At 44.7% G+C, this 17,853-nt stretch overlaps 1 protein-coding gene across 1 annotated transcript in view; it reads right to left on the bottom strand.

Moving 5' to 3' along the window:
• LOC126524387 (fatty acid synthase-like) overlaps positions 1–17,853 on the bottom strand; it is a 270,389-nt gene that overhangs the window by 113,661 nt on the left and 138,875 nt on the right. The window contains exons 14-15 of the mRNA XM_055067059.2: positions 7,630–7,803; positions 370–1,594 (exon numbers count right to left, since the gene is read on the bottom strand). Coding sequence (XP_054923034.2) covers positions 370–1,594; positions 7,630–7,803 — 1,399 coding nt within the window. The remainder of the gene's footprint in view (positions 1–369; positions 1,595–7,629; positions 7,804–17,853) is intronic.

Genomic DNA, 17,853 nt, shown 5'->3' with positions numbered 1-17,853 from the left:
ATTTTTTTAGCTTAAATATATCGAAATTGCCGCAGTTTACATACTCGCTACTCCAGTGTACCAAAACTGGAACATGCTACTATAACGAGCGCACCGGAATTGAATGGGCGTTTCTAATTTAGGCGTATTTTCGAGAGCGAGAAAAGGAATAATTGCTTGACTTTCACTCATATTTACCTGGAAGGTGATGCGGAGTTTAAGGGGCTAGCAATCCTGTCCCGTTATTTTATCTCAATTCACACTCCTCACACCACTACATTTCAACGCTGAAGCAGCGTTAACTTCTGACTAAAATTAAAATTACGAAAGTATGACAGCGAGCTGCTTATGGTGTTGAAGTGCGCGTTGCAATGTAGTTATCCTACTTACCTAATGAGACTTCCTCCTGTCTCCCATCGGAGGCAGTTTGCCAAGCCGAGGACGCCGCTTGTATCGTTGTCATCAGCGAGCAACCAGAGAGTGCGTCCGTCGGGTTTGTTTTCGTAATCGATTGCTTTCGCCCTTAGATCCTCAATCCAGTGGAAGTTTTTGCTGGACACAGTAACGACCTCAGGCTTTGCTTGTTCGAGAATACCTTTTGCTTGCCTCAGAAGCAGCAGTGTGGAAAAATTATTTGACTTCAGACCAACAACAGTAAAACCATAGGAGTTGAACAACGACTCCAACTCATCTTCTCTGTGTACTTGAAGCTGAATGCAGCCCATAGACATTAAAGCTTCTTCAGCAGGTGTCACCGCAATGCGCAAGGCAATTAGAATGAATCCCTGTTTTTTGCACTGCACTGAGACTTGCCGAGCTAGAATATCTAAATGGCTGTTTCCCCACGTGGAAATGCTTGCCACAAGCAAGTCAGCTTCGGGCAGTTTTTTGTTCGGAACTGCAGAGGGATTCCAATGAAGTAGCCTGGTTCCTTCGGGAACATTCACTGATGCGAAGTCGCTGGAAGATGGGAACGCCACCGTGTAGCCAACCTTGAGCCTTGTTTTTGCCATACCAAGAAGTTCAGGAAACATCGAAGACAGAATGCAGTGGCTTTTCGTGGTGACTAACTCGCAAACTTCAAGTTTCGTGGGGCTGGTGTTTTCGACCACAACATCAAGAAGGTGTCTCAAGGGATCTTCTTCAAAGAGAGCTGTCTTAATGACATCATTTTCTAGTTCTTCCTCATGCCTCTCCATAGCTGATTGGATGATTTGCACTAGCGAGGAACCAGAATGCTTCACCTCTTCTTGAATGGCAGTAAGGGTCTTCAGCAGCCCCTGATTCTGAGCTTTATCTTTTAGGTTGTACTTCTCTACCTCTTCCGAAGGATTGGAAATGCGTTTCCCACTTTCGAGAGATTCGGATTCTTCGCCGCAGTAGTTTTGTAGTATACATTTAGCAGCTCTGCTGCACATGTCGATGTATTCTTGGAGGCATGCCTCTCTTGTCTGCCTGGCAGACTCACTGTCTCTATAAGGCACAAACGCGTGTTCGTTCAATACCATGGCATCTTCTGTGACACGCTGTGGAGCGGTGTTGGTCGCCAAGCCTTGCAGAATAATGCCTCCGGAACGGCATGTGTGCAGGCGTTTATCGTAGACGTAACCTACACCTGCAAAGATAGGCAAGAATCCTCAGACGGAGTTGTAAGCTCAAGTCGTTTGAATGTCAACACTTGATTGGAATATAGTCACTGGCTTTTCCGGTGAAATAAGAAGGCATGTTATTTGCAAGAATAAAAAAATGTGTATGTCTACATGAGAGTATTTATTCATATGCATTATTTGTTAATCTATTTAGAAATACTGACGAATATTGAGGATATTGAAAGCGTGTTGTACCGTCGGGCACGCGTACGTTTGTTTTAATATAACGATACTAAAGAAAATCTGGCGGTGCCGCCGTCACGAGATTTTCATTGCACGCCACTCTCTTAAGGGCACCTTAAAAGAATATTCATTGAAATCGCCAAATGCCTAGGTAGGCCAAATAGAAAGTTCAGAAAGACCTTACAGTAAAAGATACTCCAATGTGCCCAGCAAACGGGGTGTTATTGGAAATCAAAGATCGCTTCTACGAGGAACAGTAACTGCCTAGCTTCTCCGATCGGCGGCGTCTGTTTGAGGCCGCAAAGCAACCGAACGAGGAAGGCGCCTGGAGGTGAAGAGAATCGCGAGCCCGGGAAAGCAGGAAAGAGAGCGCTCAGCGTGCGGCAAAACACCAAGGAGAATGTACAGGTAAGGCTGAGCGATGTGGGGATCGAGAAACGAGGCGAAGCATCGGGGAGAAAGGAGGTAGGCGGATGCATGCTAGGTTGACCTCCTTTGCCAGTTGCTGCACGTTTTCTTTGCGATGCATAGGTAGTGGGTTCTTCTCGCGTTAACATCATCCTCGGACGCCGTACGTTGTGTGCGCAAAGTGAAAGTGTGCGACGGTGAGCCGGCGATGGCAGCTCAATCTCACGTGGCTCGCTCCCAAGCGCGCAGTATTCCATCGCGTGCAAGGCACCATGGCACCAGTCGACAGTTTTGTTTCGGTGGCGCAGATTTTTGCTAAAAAGCGGCCTGCTCTGGGGGCATAGTCTAGGTGGGTAGACGGCTCGTAGCTTTGGGGGCGCTGTGTTCTCACCGCTCAGTTTGCGTTGAAGCAACAGAAAGCAGCAAGGTCACTTTGCTCACTGCTGCAGCCGCGATTCCCCAGGCCAGCATTTTGACAACGAGTGTCCGCCGTCATCGAGTGTGAAGTGTTCATCTTTGCCTGTGGGCGTTGACACCATGCTATGTTATTTAGATGTGAAGCGAATGTTTCCAGTGGGGCGTTCTACTCCGGTGGGTACTGCGTATGGCGCGACAGCGCGAGCCATATTTTGAATGCGATCTGCGATGCAGACAGTGTAGGTGCCTAGGCACGCCAAGGGGCGATAACGCCCTGTGCGCTGTAGCACCCATGCCGTTGCCCATCATCCGAGTTCATGAAGTGAAACGCTACTGTAACTCTTCATCCTCGTTACGGTGATCCCGCTCCTTCGTCCAAGCCTTGCACTGCGGCGGTTACGGCGCAACGGAAAATCTATATAAAGCTCTGCCTACTGCGCGGCACCAAGGCGCAATGTTCATGTTTTATTTTGGATGCTCACATAGACGCCCCTACTTCCGATTTTGGCACCTACGACGTCTCAAAGGAGGAGCCTATCCATCCCTCAATTTATGGTTAGATTTAGGATGTCTCACCCCTTTCCTCTTCTGCAGTGTAGTATACAGCTACGCGCGGCTGCGCTTTCTCCCTAAAGATCGTTATAATTGTATTGTTTTCTTCAACCAAGTGGCAAATAGCGCATTTCCTTTCGCACTTAGGTCTATAGTAACCAAGCAAATTCCGTACGAAACGTTGTATTCATGTTCGCTCGTACGAGTACATCCACAGCATCCCGACCAGGTAATCGATAGATTCCGCGCCGCGGACTTGGATTCACAGGATTCCAAGCATAAGTAGCCTAAGGAAAAAACAGGACACCATGTTGCATCAAGTCCGGGTTACCAAACGTCAGCGCCGGGCCAAAGAAACCGAAGACGAACGGGCAACCAGGTTGGAGCGCAGTCTCCAATATTGTGCTCGCTGGCATGTTTTTCTCCAGCCGTCCCAGTTCGCGCGCTCCTAAAGAAAAAAAGTGTAATGCGGCGCCAGCGTCGGCCCTTCCAACTTAAGGATGCATTAGGTGAGTGTACAGTTGTTGCGCCTTATGACGACTCTTGTCCAGTGATGCTGAGGTGTGATGGTTCGCCCCAAGGGCAAGGAGTAGTTCTTGCACAGTTGCACCAAGAACACTCGGAAAATGCGAGAGAAAGCACTCCCAGCTCGACAGAGAAGTGCTTGCAATTATGTGGGCCATCACGCATTGTTATCAGTATATTTTTGGTGAGCATGTACTCATAGTGATTGACCATAAGCCACTTGAAGTAATATGCCCCAGGAAGCTAATTCAGTAACTGTTATCACCGCGGATCCTTTTTTAGTGCGTGATTTTGAGCGCCTGTGAGGGTTAGTTGTTTTGAAAAGGGAAAGGACATTCCAATAGAGATGTATTCATTCGACCTCCTCTTGCTTCCTTCCGATGTCGATGAACTAGTGGCAGTAGGTGACGTGCTGATGATTGAAGCTTAACGCAAACCTCCATCGACTGCCCAGAAAATAGCAAGGCTGACAGTGGTAGACCTCAAGCTTTCTCATGCTTCCAAGGGCCTACAAGCAGGATTAACAGCGTAATGTCAAGGTATGAACTTTAAATGCTCCAAGAGTCGGGTACAACAACTTTCCTCGCACCGTAGTTGCGTATTAGCGCACATAGACGACGGGGTCAGAATGGCCCCGTCATCTGCCATTCTGGCATTGCAACTGCTGGACGAAGACGGCTGTGCACCTCATGTCGGCGTCCGATTGAGGCCACCACAGATGAGTTCAAGTGAATCATGGGAGGGCGTTAATGTTGATTTTACAGGGCCAGTGAACAAATAGCGCTACCTAAGCGTAGCGGGTGCTTTCTCCAAGTTGCTAAAAGAAATAAAAGTGAAATTCACCGTCTGTTTCAGCAGCTACGGATGTGCTTGAATGACTGTTCGCCATGTTTGGCATGGTGCATATTATAATTTCTTACAAATGGGAAGTATTCCTTTCGACGGAAATACAACGCTTCTGAAAGTTGAGCCTGATTTAACACGTAATATGAAATCCATACCACCCGGTTACGAATAAACAAGCGGAGTGCATGGTTGCGGAACCGAAGGTGGCGCACCAGAAACTGACGGATGGGAGCTTCGCCTGTCGGCTGCAACCATTTTGATTTAATCAGCAGACAGCACTGCACAACACAACGCAGAAAACGCCTAAAGAATGTTCGGTAGGCAGCTTCCGTCTCATCTGGATGCGCTACAGCCCCGAAAAGGCACCGAAGAGGGTAGGGTAGACGACATGAGAAAAAATGTGCATCAGGCGACAAGGCGTGGATAAAGAATTTGTTGAACAACCCCACTTGGCTAGCCGCTGTAGTAGCTGAAGAATGCGAAAGGATGTCCTTTGCAACGATGACCCACGATGGCAGGCGACCCAGGCGTCACGTGGATCATATCAATAGAAGCTGTATGTTGACTGAAAACGTAGTTGAAGAATCACCCTATTAATCCTTTTCAGGAAATGACTCACTCGAAGACAATCATTTAACTGCCATCAGACCACTACTCAGTTCAGATGCCGAGAGTCCGATAGAACATGCACCCGCGGCTTCCGACTGGCCTCCTAATGCGTACTCGCATTTGCTCACTGAAGCCGGGACGCCAGAAAGGACGCAACGGTCAGAACAGTCGCGACCCCTTCCAGACCGTAAACCAAGCAGTCCCTATGGTCGTGTTCGGATGGCGCCAGAGCGACTAGGTATATGACCATCTTAACATAAAGTTCACTGAGATGTGCTAACCGTCGACTAGAAGGGAGAACTACTATATATCAGCGTTTGGACGAGCGAGCAAATGACGAAGAGATTGAAGTTGCGCGACCAAGGACTCTCAGTTCGTGACCGCGCAGCCGGCCTTGTAGCGTTCTAACATGCAATAAAAAGCATTCTGCAATAGGAACATACATACCGCCTTTATGCATTCAAGCGTATATAACATTTAAAATTGTATATAGAAAGCATAGTTCAGTTGCATAGGCGAGTACTCACTCATACTCACTCAACATAGGCCTCGCACTCAGTCACGCTCATACACGCGTCTGCGCGCACTCACCGGCATTAACTAACGTTCCTACTCGCGTGAAGTCCTACCAGAAGCACTGCTTTATGTTCACACTCGCACCTACTCTCTCGCGTTGATACACACATCTATTCACAAATACTGGCCCTTCCTCATGCTCATACCCACACTCACTTGCACACCCTCACTACCTACTTTTGTCCACTTGCATGAACGAATGACACTGACTGACGTTCGCAATCGCTCCTATTGACACTCACAGGTACTCTCGTTCATACTCACGTCCATTCAAAAATACCTGCAGTCAGTCGCGTTCATACTCGCAGCCATAGGTACCCACTCATGTGCATTCTAACATACACTCAGGGGTACCCACGCACTTGTGTTTCATACTCAAGTCTACCCGCTGCTGCGTGCACTCACCCACGTTCATACTCTACGTGCAGTCGCACTCATCTGTATTAACTCAGGATCTTGCTCATTTCGCACCACATTGCCATTCGCGCCCGCTCATTCTGACAGGTACTAACTCACGTCCAGTAAATGTCACTGGCGTTCAAGGTCTGTTGAAACCCTCGGACACTCGCGTTCTTGGTCACATCACCTAGTGCTCATCGGCACTCACTCAAGCTTATGCTCGCCTCCGCTTACAGTTATTCGCGTTCAGTCGCGTCCATGCCAATTCAAACCCAATGTTGGTTCTACACACCTTCACTCATATGACGTACACTCACTAGTGTTTGTACTCACGTCAACCTAACTGTACGTTACTCGCTAGCTCGAATTTCCTCATATGCATTGGCACTACTTCCCATCCACTCACGCCGGTCGTTACACACTCATTCACACCTGTAAAGTGAGGGTCAGTATTGTTATGAATCAGTACGATGACCTATGCAAGCCACGTGTGCTGGTGACGTAATGTGCGCAGCATAATTTGAATTATGTAGAGCAATATTTATCCTTCGCATCGGCTTCTAGAGTGATTCAGCTATACTTAAATTAGGTAGTGGGGGTAATGGAATAGCTTCGCCGCAAAATATTGATTCGAAAATTGATTTGAAATATGAAATATGATTTGAAATATTGATTTGACAATATTGAAAATATTGATAATGCTTAAAGTTAGTCATTAAAATTTTCGATTCTACCTGCCAGAACTACAATCTCACATGAGTTACGCCATAGGCGTCTTGCGATGCCCATGCAGCGCTGCAAAAAAGCGACTACTACGCCCCCATCGTAGGAATGGGTAGTGCAAAATGAGCTGTACGCTAGCGAAAGTGCTTTGGCTAGTATGAATCCCCTACTTTCGCTTGTGTTGTGCCACGGTTATTTCAGAGTATTAGCAACCTTGAAAGAATTTTCCGCCCTTCCACGCTGCACACTTTAGCGGAGACAACTTAGTAAGACAAACTAAGTATAGAAGACTCGGATGTTTCGGCACGCTGCAACTCGCAGGTACAGCGAGCATCGTACGCCATCAGTTTCCTGGTAAGCGCTACGGCACTCTATCGCAGCTAATTTACCTATGGTAAATATGTTTCTACATAATGTCAAAGCGAAGAGGTCTCTCTCTGCGTGTCTGTCTGTCTCTCTCAGTCTATCTGTCTCTCTTTCTGTGTGTGTGCGTTTATGTGCGTGCGTGCATGCGCGCAGTGTCTTTCTGTTTTCAGTTTCGTCAACATTTCTCGCGTAACACCATAGTATTTCAGAAAAAAAAAAGAACGAAATTGTTCCACCTTGGCACACAATTCTGTCCCCGCGCCATATTTTGATTAACCTCCCACTATTTCCGTTGATTTTCTGTCTCTTCATTTGGAGTGCACAAATAACACAGGCATCATTTCAGCATTTATTACCTGTTGTTCAAATTAAACAACTTGTATGGTCTAAGACCCACCTGCTTCCGTTGCCTTCCTAGTCATCTCCATGTGAACGGCTGGGTCGATGCGGCAGGAAATTATCTTTACGGGAAGCTTCAGCGCTCGTTTGTGGTACGCAAGGCTACTACTGTGAATCATTGCGTCTATGAATGTAATCCAGTTGTTGTCCCACTTGAGCACGCCATTTGGTCCTGTAAAGGAAAAAGTCAGAAACTTGATTACCCTAACAAGAGTAGAGAAGTGCAAACTGCAGATAACTTGTAACAAGTTGAACAACCACCGAAGTTTCAGCACCCATAATGCGCCCTTCATATTTCATTTACCGTAAAGTTTATGTTATCAATTTTTGAGACTATTTCAGGAATGCTCATTGCACCCCAGCTATCCCTTAATTCTACACTCTTATTGGCAATGTATTTACTGCCAAACAGCGCTGTATTACTTGATCCATCCAAACACTGATTAAGGTTGCTTATCTCAGCACTCAGTATCTTTTATGCTACTCATATGTTACTCATATGCTACTGTTTATGATACTCATATGCCACTCCTAATGAGATTGTACCGACTGCCTGTCACTTGGTTGTTTGTCCCCGCTCCTCGGAAACCCAGTTTGCCTCATCATGGGCATGGGGGTCATTGCCCCTTCCTCCCCTCGCCGTGCCTCGCCCTGGGGGTCATTGCCCCCTGCTTGCCCGACGGGACGTCACCACCAACCACTAGCCAAGCCTGCTTTTACTTTTGAATAAAGCCAGTCGACTCTCCGTTCTCAAGCTGTCAAAACGTGCATTGCTTGCCTCCGCTAAACCGAGCTCCCAACAGCCTCAGAGCGTGATATCGCATACAGGAATTGAATTATTCCTCCTAGTTCTGCCACAATGTCAGCCGCGTGGTTTTGTTCGGTGATTCTTGGCCTCCTCACTTTCTCGCTATAGAGTACAGCTAATTTGGCCAGGATGTTATTGTGCCAGGTTCTTCACCAACGTCAGCGCCACAATACAGCTTGAAGGTGAGCTGTCCCGGAGGAAATGTGGCTTGCTTCGTCGATAACCAATGGTGTCTCGGAAAGAATGTTTAAGGGTATGCATGTAGGTATTATTTCGGCATATACGTAGACATGACACATCGAGATGTGTCGTAAGGACTAAATGAAGAAAGGAAACAGAGACCTGCCTATAGCTACCGTCGCTCCCTTGCAATGGCGTACCAACTTTCCCAGTGAGGATAGTTCGTAGGAAGCGCAATGAACACCAGTAAGAATTTGTTATTATTGTACTGCAGGAAAAAAAAAACGCCCCACCTTCTAAATTTTCCCATTTCTTGTGTTAACTGGTCAGCGGTACATAGGAGCACAGCATGTAGCTACAAATTTTCCTATAGGTAACCCTTGTTTTCGGTCAAAGGCGTGAATAGGTAAACTTCATGGCTGGAAAAGTGTATCAATATGAATCACTCGCATCTAATATAGTTAAGCATATTGTCCCAGAATGATGGGCTTCGGAATCCTCAGACACGGTCGGAGGCAGACTGCGAACTATAACAAGAACTATGTGGCCATTAGGAAAATGTCCTTACTGTTAATTTATCGACGAGATGACGGCTTTGTAGTCATGTTAGGATAAGTAGAACTTGAGGAAGCCCTAACTTCAGCCAACGAATGGGAATCTTTTTAGTGCCTTTATTCGTTAGGAGGATACAACCAAGGTCCTTTTTAACGTCATGGAGTTACCTGTTAAGCTGATATGACCAAGACGAACCAGCCATGAATCCCTCTGAAATTGGTTACCAGAATTCGCTACTAGAGGCTAAGAACATCCAGTGAATAGACAGAAATTATGGAGCTGCAAAAGCTTCCCGTAAATACTGATCATTAACTCAAAGCAATGGTTTAAAGGAGGAGCCCTGTATGATACCTTTTTGGTAATTCGGGGTACCGGTGAAAAACAATACAAAATGAAACAAAGTGGGTGTTTATGCGCGCTACATCCATTATAGTTACCTACATCGAGAAATATGATGTTAAGGAACAACCATGGGAATGAATAAAACAGCTGCTTGCCGGGGACAATATTAGGCGAAGTAAAACATATATCGGCTGCCCCAACTAAATACTACCCCCCCCCAAAGAATAACCAAAATTTAGGGCAACGGCGCTCATTACATGCTGATGGGCCTTTTACAAAAGAACGAAGCCATAGAATTGCTTGCCCACCGATAGTGGCGTTTATGAGAAAGAAGCTGTATAAGTAACAGACAGGCACGTTTTCTCCTGCGGGTGCTTCGTTGTCATCTTATGGTTCAAGCATTCTATCTATAATATTCACATGCCGTGACATACAATCTTAATTTCCTCTGTCCAGCCTATTCAGATGCTTTATAGCCTGTCGAACATTTACAGCCAAGCTGTATATGGCTAGGGTACCATGCATTTTATTCTCCGTGAACAAAACTATCGTCATCACTGGCTCATACCCCTTAAGCAAGAAACAAATGCAATGGCTCATAGCCCCGTAAAGCAGAGGCTAAAAGCATCCAGCGAAGTGAAGCGAACAGTGCTTAAGCTCCTTCTAATCACGAATGCAACATGCACAGCAGCATGTCGAAAACTGTCATGATCAATGCCTCATAAGATCAAGGCTCCTAAGTTGGAATACGCTGCAGCTGTGTGGGACCCACACCATGAAAACCTTAGTTCCTCACTGGATCTTGTCCAAAATAATTCAGTCCTATTCATATTTTCAGATTAGGACCGTACCGCTAGCATAACATCAATGAAAGACAATCTCTTCGATCACTTGCATCTCGTAGAACAATAGCACATTTGACACTGTTTCACAAATTTTATTACCATTCCTCCCTTCTCAGTAACTTCATTTCTCAACCTCATTACCTGTCGAGCCGCATAGATGATCGCCATAAGGTCGGACTTCAAACAGGCTACAATAACACCTTCAGTCAATCTTTTTTCCCAGATCATCACAGCAGTGGAACCACCTTCCTTGTGAAATTGTATCTATTGTCGACAACAAACTCTTTCGTAAGGCATTAGCTAACATTGTATAGTTAGGAATTATTAACATGTTATTTCATTTACTTGCCGTAGTTATAGGCGCTAAGGACGACACTGGATAACATTGTACTAACAGGAGTTATCAAGATGCTATTTTGTTTACATTGTCTGTCTTACTTACAAACGTTAGGCAAGATATTACATAGTTCTGTATAATTAGGAATTACTAACACGCTACATCGCTTATTTTCCGTACTTCATAGTTATGCTTCCTGTTTTCCCACTCCCCTCTGTAATGCCTTCGGGCCTTGAGGGTACCATAAATAAATAAAATAAATAAATAACCCAGTGAGCAATGGTTCATACCCTCGTAAGCAAGGAAAAAAAATGCAACGACTCTTAGTCCCGTAAGGTTCATGGCTACTCACTTTGCGTGAATTAGCTGAGATGACACTACCCCTATTTACGTTGTGGGTGATTTCAATGTGGTTGTGTCGATAACAAAAAAGGGAGCGGTGTACGCGTTTCCTTTATTGATATGATATAAGGAGATGTTGAAGCACAATGTAAGGCGCTGGCTACTCCTTATCTCTTGTATGGTTTCCATCATACAACATACAGCATTCAAGATTACATATCAAATAACCTTTTCACCCAAGCACCAGGAGTTACCACGCAACGTTTTCACAGGAAGACTGTGACGTAAGAGCCACATGGTACATACACTATACAAGGTAAATGTCTTCACAGTTATGTATATAAAGCTCTCAAAAATACAAACGATACTGTCTGCTAATAACAGTCTAGTCAGCGGTTGGTAAATACATCGTGTAAATACATTATCACGTATAGTCACAACAGAACAGTCAACACAACATAATTCACAAACAGATGCTTATATACAGCGACATTGAAATGAAAGGAACAATAAAAGCGTTAATAACGTCCAACAATGCCGCCGTCTTCAAGAAAAGCCTTTAGTGCTTTTGAAGCACTGTTCTGCAAAGACGGTGTTGGCCAAGCACCCAAAAGTTTCTGCAAACTGAAAGGTATTTGGTCTAATTTAATTAGGGTTGATTTAAGTCGGCATCTTGGTGTGTCGTGATGTGGGCAATCTAGAAGGAGTTTATACATGTCTTCGTCTACAATCCCACACTCACATTCGGGGGTTTACGAACGGCCAATTCTGTGTAAGAAATGTTTTGTGTAGGCAGTGCATAGCCTTAATTGATGAATAAGGGTCTCCATAGTTCCGTCTAATGACAATGAAACTTTGAATTCAATAAACGGATCAATATTGTATAAGTCCGAGCTCTCAGGATCTGGTCAAACCGAGTGTTTCTACATATATTGAAAGACGTTGTCCTTATAATGCAGCGTAATTCATTCTTCGACATTGAGAGTGGAACCGCATCATCTTTGATGTGTGCTTGTCATGCTGCTTCATCGGCTGCTTTGTTGCCAGGAATGTTACAATGCCCTGGTATCCACTAGAATAGTATTGCATGTTTTGCTGCGCTTGCCTTTGTGAAGTTTTCAAATGTTTCGCATATTATACTATCACTGAATGTTTTCCCTTTTGTGCCGCAGAGTGATGTTAGAGCAGCCTGTGAATCGCTGAAAATTACTTATTTTTGCGCATCTCTTACTGTCAATAATAATTTTATCGCACATAGGATTGCGAACAGTTCAGCCGTCGTGGGCGAAATCGCACAATATAACTTAAATGATTCTTGTTTATTGAGGTGCGGTATTATGAATTGTGAAGTTAACAGGTTGCTGTACTGGAGCCATCTGACGGGCGTGTGTGTATCCTGAATACCGCATATATATCTGGTAAAGTGCTAGTTGTTGAGCAGCTTGAATGAACATGTCTATTTTTCTGAATATCCCGTCTACTGACAATTGCAATTTTGGACCTGTAAGCAGCCATGGAGGATATTCGACGTCGGAGGTCCAAAATTCATTTCTTGGCAATATGTGAAGATTTTATCGACTTCCTATATGAAGATAACTTCTCCCTCGTTTCATTATGTCTAGAGCCAGTGGGTGACTTTTATGCTGTGATTGAAGACGGACATAATGTCCGCATGTTTATGTAGTTCGCATAACAGGAAATGGTGATTGGCGAGCCTCAGCTATTACAGCGGAGCTAGAAGTCGCTCGTGGAACTCCTAGACATATGCGTAGATCTCTAGCTAATAGTCTTTGAAGTCGTTCTTCTGACGTGCGGGAAAGTCCGTGTAGGATGGGCGCGGAATACGTAATTTCTTTTCGTATTAATGCATTGTAAACAGCCAGCATGGACGATACTGATCCGCCCCATGATGTGCCTGCAAGTCTTCAGAGTACAGTCACTATGGCATTGACCTCGTTTTCGAGTTTTTTTATGTTGGGTGCCCAGGATAGCTGCAAATAAAGTGTTATACCAAGAAATCGATCTTGTGTGACAATCATTAGAGGGTTTCCTTCCAGATAAGGAGTGAAATTTTTTACGTGCGTCCGAGTGAAGGGCAATACAGCTGTTCTTGCGTATGATAGAACCATTCCTCTCTTTCTCAAAAATTGGTTAATGATATTTATGCAGTCTTGCAATGCCATCTGAAGTAGTTGAGCATTAAACCTAGATGCCCAAATCATCTGCATACAGTTAAAACTTTAACTGCAGTCTTCTCGTCTAATCAACCATGAAGCCTTTAAAAAGAAAGGGGCTGAGTACGCTTCCCTGTGGTACTCCCTGTTTGACATGTTCAGCACTCTTTCCTTCAACCGTCTGATCAAATATTTTCCGGCCTGATAAAAATACAGAAATCCATCGCAAGGACCTGCCAGACAGTCCAAGTTCTAAAATACTTAACAGAACATGAAGGTGACTAATAGTGTCAAATGCCCTCTTGATGTCAAGGAATACTGCTATCGTCATATTTCCACATGCACGCTCGTGTTCCACACAGGTTTCTATGTCTAATATTGCATCCATCGTGCGTCTATATTTTCTAAAACCATCGAAGTAGTTGTATAACACATCCGTTTTATTACACCATCATTGAAGTCACGAGTCAACCATTTTCTCCATTACTTTGCATAAACAGCTTGTCAAACTAACTGGCCCGAAGGATTCAAGGCACAAGGGCGTATTACCCGGTTTTAAAATTGGTATGATTCGAGCCACTTTTTAAGAGACAGGTACAGTTTCTTCTATCCATACATTATTATAGATCTCTAAGAGAGCTTCGTACCTGTCGGTCCGAGGTTTCTTAGCATATTGTACGTAATGTCATCCGGCCTAGCAGCGGACTCTTGGCTCCATACTGCGATTGCACATTGAAGCTCGCTTAATGTGAAAGTATGATCTAATTGAGGATGTTGGGCCGAGTAGCAAGCAGTAATTTTGTGCTTAGCTAACACTACTGAAATATCAAATTGTGCACTTTGCGATGAAAGAGCAGGTGTGGAAATAAGCTCAAAAAATTCATATCCAACTATTATCTCACACGTGTCCCGAGCTACAGCGAGAGCACGAGATGGGAAGCTCTGTATTACAGGTCCGCTTAAAGAACAAATTACTAGAAAAATTCGTGCGACAGACGTGTATGGAGACAGCGTGCCGCAGAAATCGCGCCAGCGCCGTTTGCCTAAATTTTCCATGCGTCTGCGCATTACATTATGTATTTTCTGAGCGTTTTTGTATAATTCTAAACTTCCGCTCCGTCAGTACGCTCTTTTGGATCGGCGTCTGATGGCTCTTAGGTGCTCATACTTTCCATCAACTGCAGCATAATCTTTTGGAATTGCGACCTTCTTTGCGCATATGTTCGTGTTATCCTGCAAAAATTCTTTAAATTGTTACATATTTGCATGGTGATTAATTTGATCCGTTAGGCGGTACCGAAAAGCTTGCCAGTTGGTTAGTTTGCTGTAACGCTTCATATCATAGTGCAGGCTAGGGTGATATAAAAGGATGGGAAAAATTATCACTTCCGCGTGTTTCCATATCTGTTGTCCGTCCCACACCATTTACTAGATCAATTGACCACAGGGTAACATCTATGCAGCTTGAATAATTATATCCACAAAGAAATGTTGGCGAGCCATCGTTCAAAACAGTCAAGTTGCATTTATCTATGGCGCACTCAATAACGTTACCACGTCCATCACAATGATCACTGCCCCAGATGAAGTTGTGTGCATTGAAGTCGCCACATATGAATACTTTAAAATGAGCTATTTTGAAGATATCCACTAGCGCTTCTACTGAAATCCGGTTTGAAGGTTGTAGATAAAGATTAATCACTGTTATGCAGAGCTTGTCAAAGGATACCTTACATGCGATGAATTCCGGGAAGTCTGAATCACTGGACTGAATTTGATAAGATGGTAGGTCCTTTCTGACGCACAGGAGCACTATGCTAACAGCACCTTAACGAGAAGTCTTGTAGATCACATAATTTGCGAGGCGAAAGTCATCATTGATTCCCGCTTCATGAATGCAAAGTATTTGAAAGTTGTATTGCACAAGTAGATTACGAAAGTCAGCAGACTACCTTCGAAGACTGTTGGCATTCCACTGAAATATGGAAACATTTTTATAGCGGTTTTTCATGTACGGCATGCCGCAGTTTAGCCCGCATTGTTGACATAACAGTGCTTCTAGAGGCGACAAGGCTTTCACTTTTGGTAGGCTGTTTGCAGAGCAGATAGGATTGCCTTAAGAGCTGCGAAAAGCATTGGCCAAATCAGTTGTCACCGATGCGGTGTTATCTTCACTATTAGCTGGCGTTACATCTGGAGTAGGTGCATAAGGTAGCTGAAAAAAATGTGTGCGAATAGTGGAGCTTCCTTGTGTATTACTTTCTGCCTGTTGTCGTCTGGGTTTCCGTAGCATTGATGCTTAAGACTGGGCGCTTGACTGTGAACCTCTTGAATTGTGGCTTGATTGCACTGTTGCTTGTTCTCTTGCGGAGGAATAGCTTGTTGGTTCTCTTGTCTGTGGTGTTTCCGGTGCGCGCTGAGGCGGGTGATATTGTACTGGATGTACAATCTAAAGGTTGGGACCGGGTTCATTTCGTCGTGGTTGTCTTCCCTGGATAAGTTCATATCGACGGATTTGTTCCGCTGCCTTGTTCATAGGGCAGCCTCAGAAGGAGGCGGCTTAGTTCCCCGCACAATTCGCACATTTAGATTGACGAAGTGATTTAAACTCCTTGTGGTCATGATCTTCTGAGCAGGTTTTGCATCGACGTGTGCTCCGGCAGGTTTTCGACATGTACTCAAATATCTGGCAAATATAGCAGCGAAGTGCTGGTCCTAGGTAATCCTCAACAGGATGACTGGTGAAGCCCAAGTAAATTATTCCTTGAATAAGGCGATCGTCTCTGCAAGTCAGAATTACGGTCTGAAGCGGATGTCACTTTACTGCTATATCTTCTTGGCGGGAATACCTTATCTGTCTGCGTTCCGATATAACTCCTGCGTCTTTCAAGAACTCTAGGAGTTCGTCTGTATACTGCAGAAGCAGATGTCTTACTTTCCCAGCCTTTCGCGTGTAGGAGTCTGGGATGAAGGGCTTGACTTCCAGGCCGCCTACACATGAGAGCATCAAAATGCGTTTTGCGGATGCTAAGGAAGCGACGCCGACACTAAAACTTCCACCTCTGGTCGTTCTGAAAGACTGTACTTTTTCTTTGGCTGCGGAAACTATTTGGGCAGACACTCGGTTTGTATTTACTTGCCAAAAAGTAGTACGTCCACTTGTTGGGTGAAAGACAACCGGAATGCCTTCTGCTCGCTTTTTCTTATACGTGACCAAAGTAAATGCTGCATCTTCACGCATCTCTTCTTCATCACTTAGCTCATATTTCGATGTTGTATCATCATACTTGCTGTCTTCTAGACGAAGTTTCTTGCTCTCGGCTTCACCGTCAGTCATTATTTCGGAATTCGCCGAAGCTGATTCCAAGTTGTGGAGAAGCGAACGTGCCGGCTTTATGAAGCTTTGTGACGCTTGCAAGGTACCAGGCTTTTCACTATGGCCTGCAGCATTATTCATATGACTTGCTACACTTGGACGAGCATAAGGCTCGTGACGATGTTTTCGGCTTCCGACCACCGTAGTGGAAGGGTAATAGCCGGGTCCTAAAAAAAAAAAATGTCGTACCTATAAGGCGCCTGGCTCGCTGAAATTTCACCCGACGTCTTGTTAGTCAATCGTCGTCAATGGTAACCATAAATGTCCAAAAAACCAGGAAAATTAGACTACCACACAAAGACAGCGACCGGACAGATACACTTCTTCCACTCTAGTTTACGCGTTTTGTGTGGCAGACATATCCCTTGAGACGCCACACCGATCCGGCCCAACCTACCACACAGCGGCGTACGTGCATTGGTTTGACATTATCGAAGAATGTGTGTGCGGTTGAGCGTGAAATAATGACCACGGATCAGGACAATAAATGAGTGTGCGTACCTTTCGTCACGATGACCACCCGCCAAGGCAATAAATTAGTTCGTAGTTTTGTTCAAAATTATTCCGTCACCTCCGTGGTCTGTGCTCAACAGCTTCGCTGGTCAACAACCTTCACAAAGTGGAATATCCGATGATTTTTTTTCTTCCCCCCACCATCCTCAGCACTTTCTGTTGAGGTATTGCGTCTCCTACTAGAAAAGTCTCTAAAAAATTCCCATCTACCACATTGAGCTTAGAATCTTCTTCTTGATTACGAAAACACCATGGCGGACTGTCAATTCGCTGAACGACGTGGATTTAACATTATGAGCTGATGGCAAGAGAAGAATATTTTTTGGTAGCACATTTTCCAAAAAGCATCAATTGTCCCCTGGCGTCACTTCCAGCGTCGTTTTAGCTCTTCAGTCGTAGTTTCGTAATTCTTTCGTACAATGCTCAATGAGGTAACAGAAACAACTCACTTGCTAATTCAAAATTTCATGTACTCAGTTTTTCAACGCGTTCAAGGTGAAAAGCACTTGTGATTGCGCAAAGGAAGATGACGATGTTCGAGTGCAATTACTCCTGCTCTGCTCGATAGTATAACAGTCCTGCGAAGAATAAACCAGTGACGCTAAAATGCTAACTGTCATTTTGTCTTGTCGCAAAAGCACAAATTATTCCACCATTGGTTTCATTTCGAGTCTTCTATGTCTATGGTAGCGATGTACAAACGTTTTCGACATTTGTCGACCTCTGATTTCTTGTACTTTCACGTAATTG

This window comes from Dermacentor andersoni, chromosome 3 (assembly GCF_023375885.2).
Source record: "Dermacentor andersoni chromosome 3, qqDerAnde1_hic_scaffold, whole genome shotgun sequence".
NCBI lineage: Eukaryota > Metazoa > Arthropoda > Arachnida > Ixodida > Ixodidae > Dermacentor > Dermacentor andersoni.
Note: the sequence above shows the minus strand (reverse complement) of the source record. Positions and strands in the feature narration are given on the sequence as shown.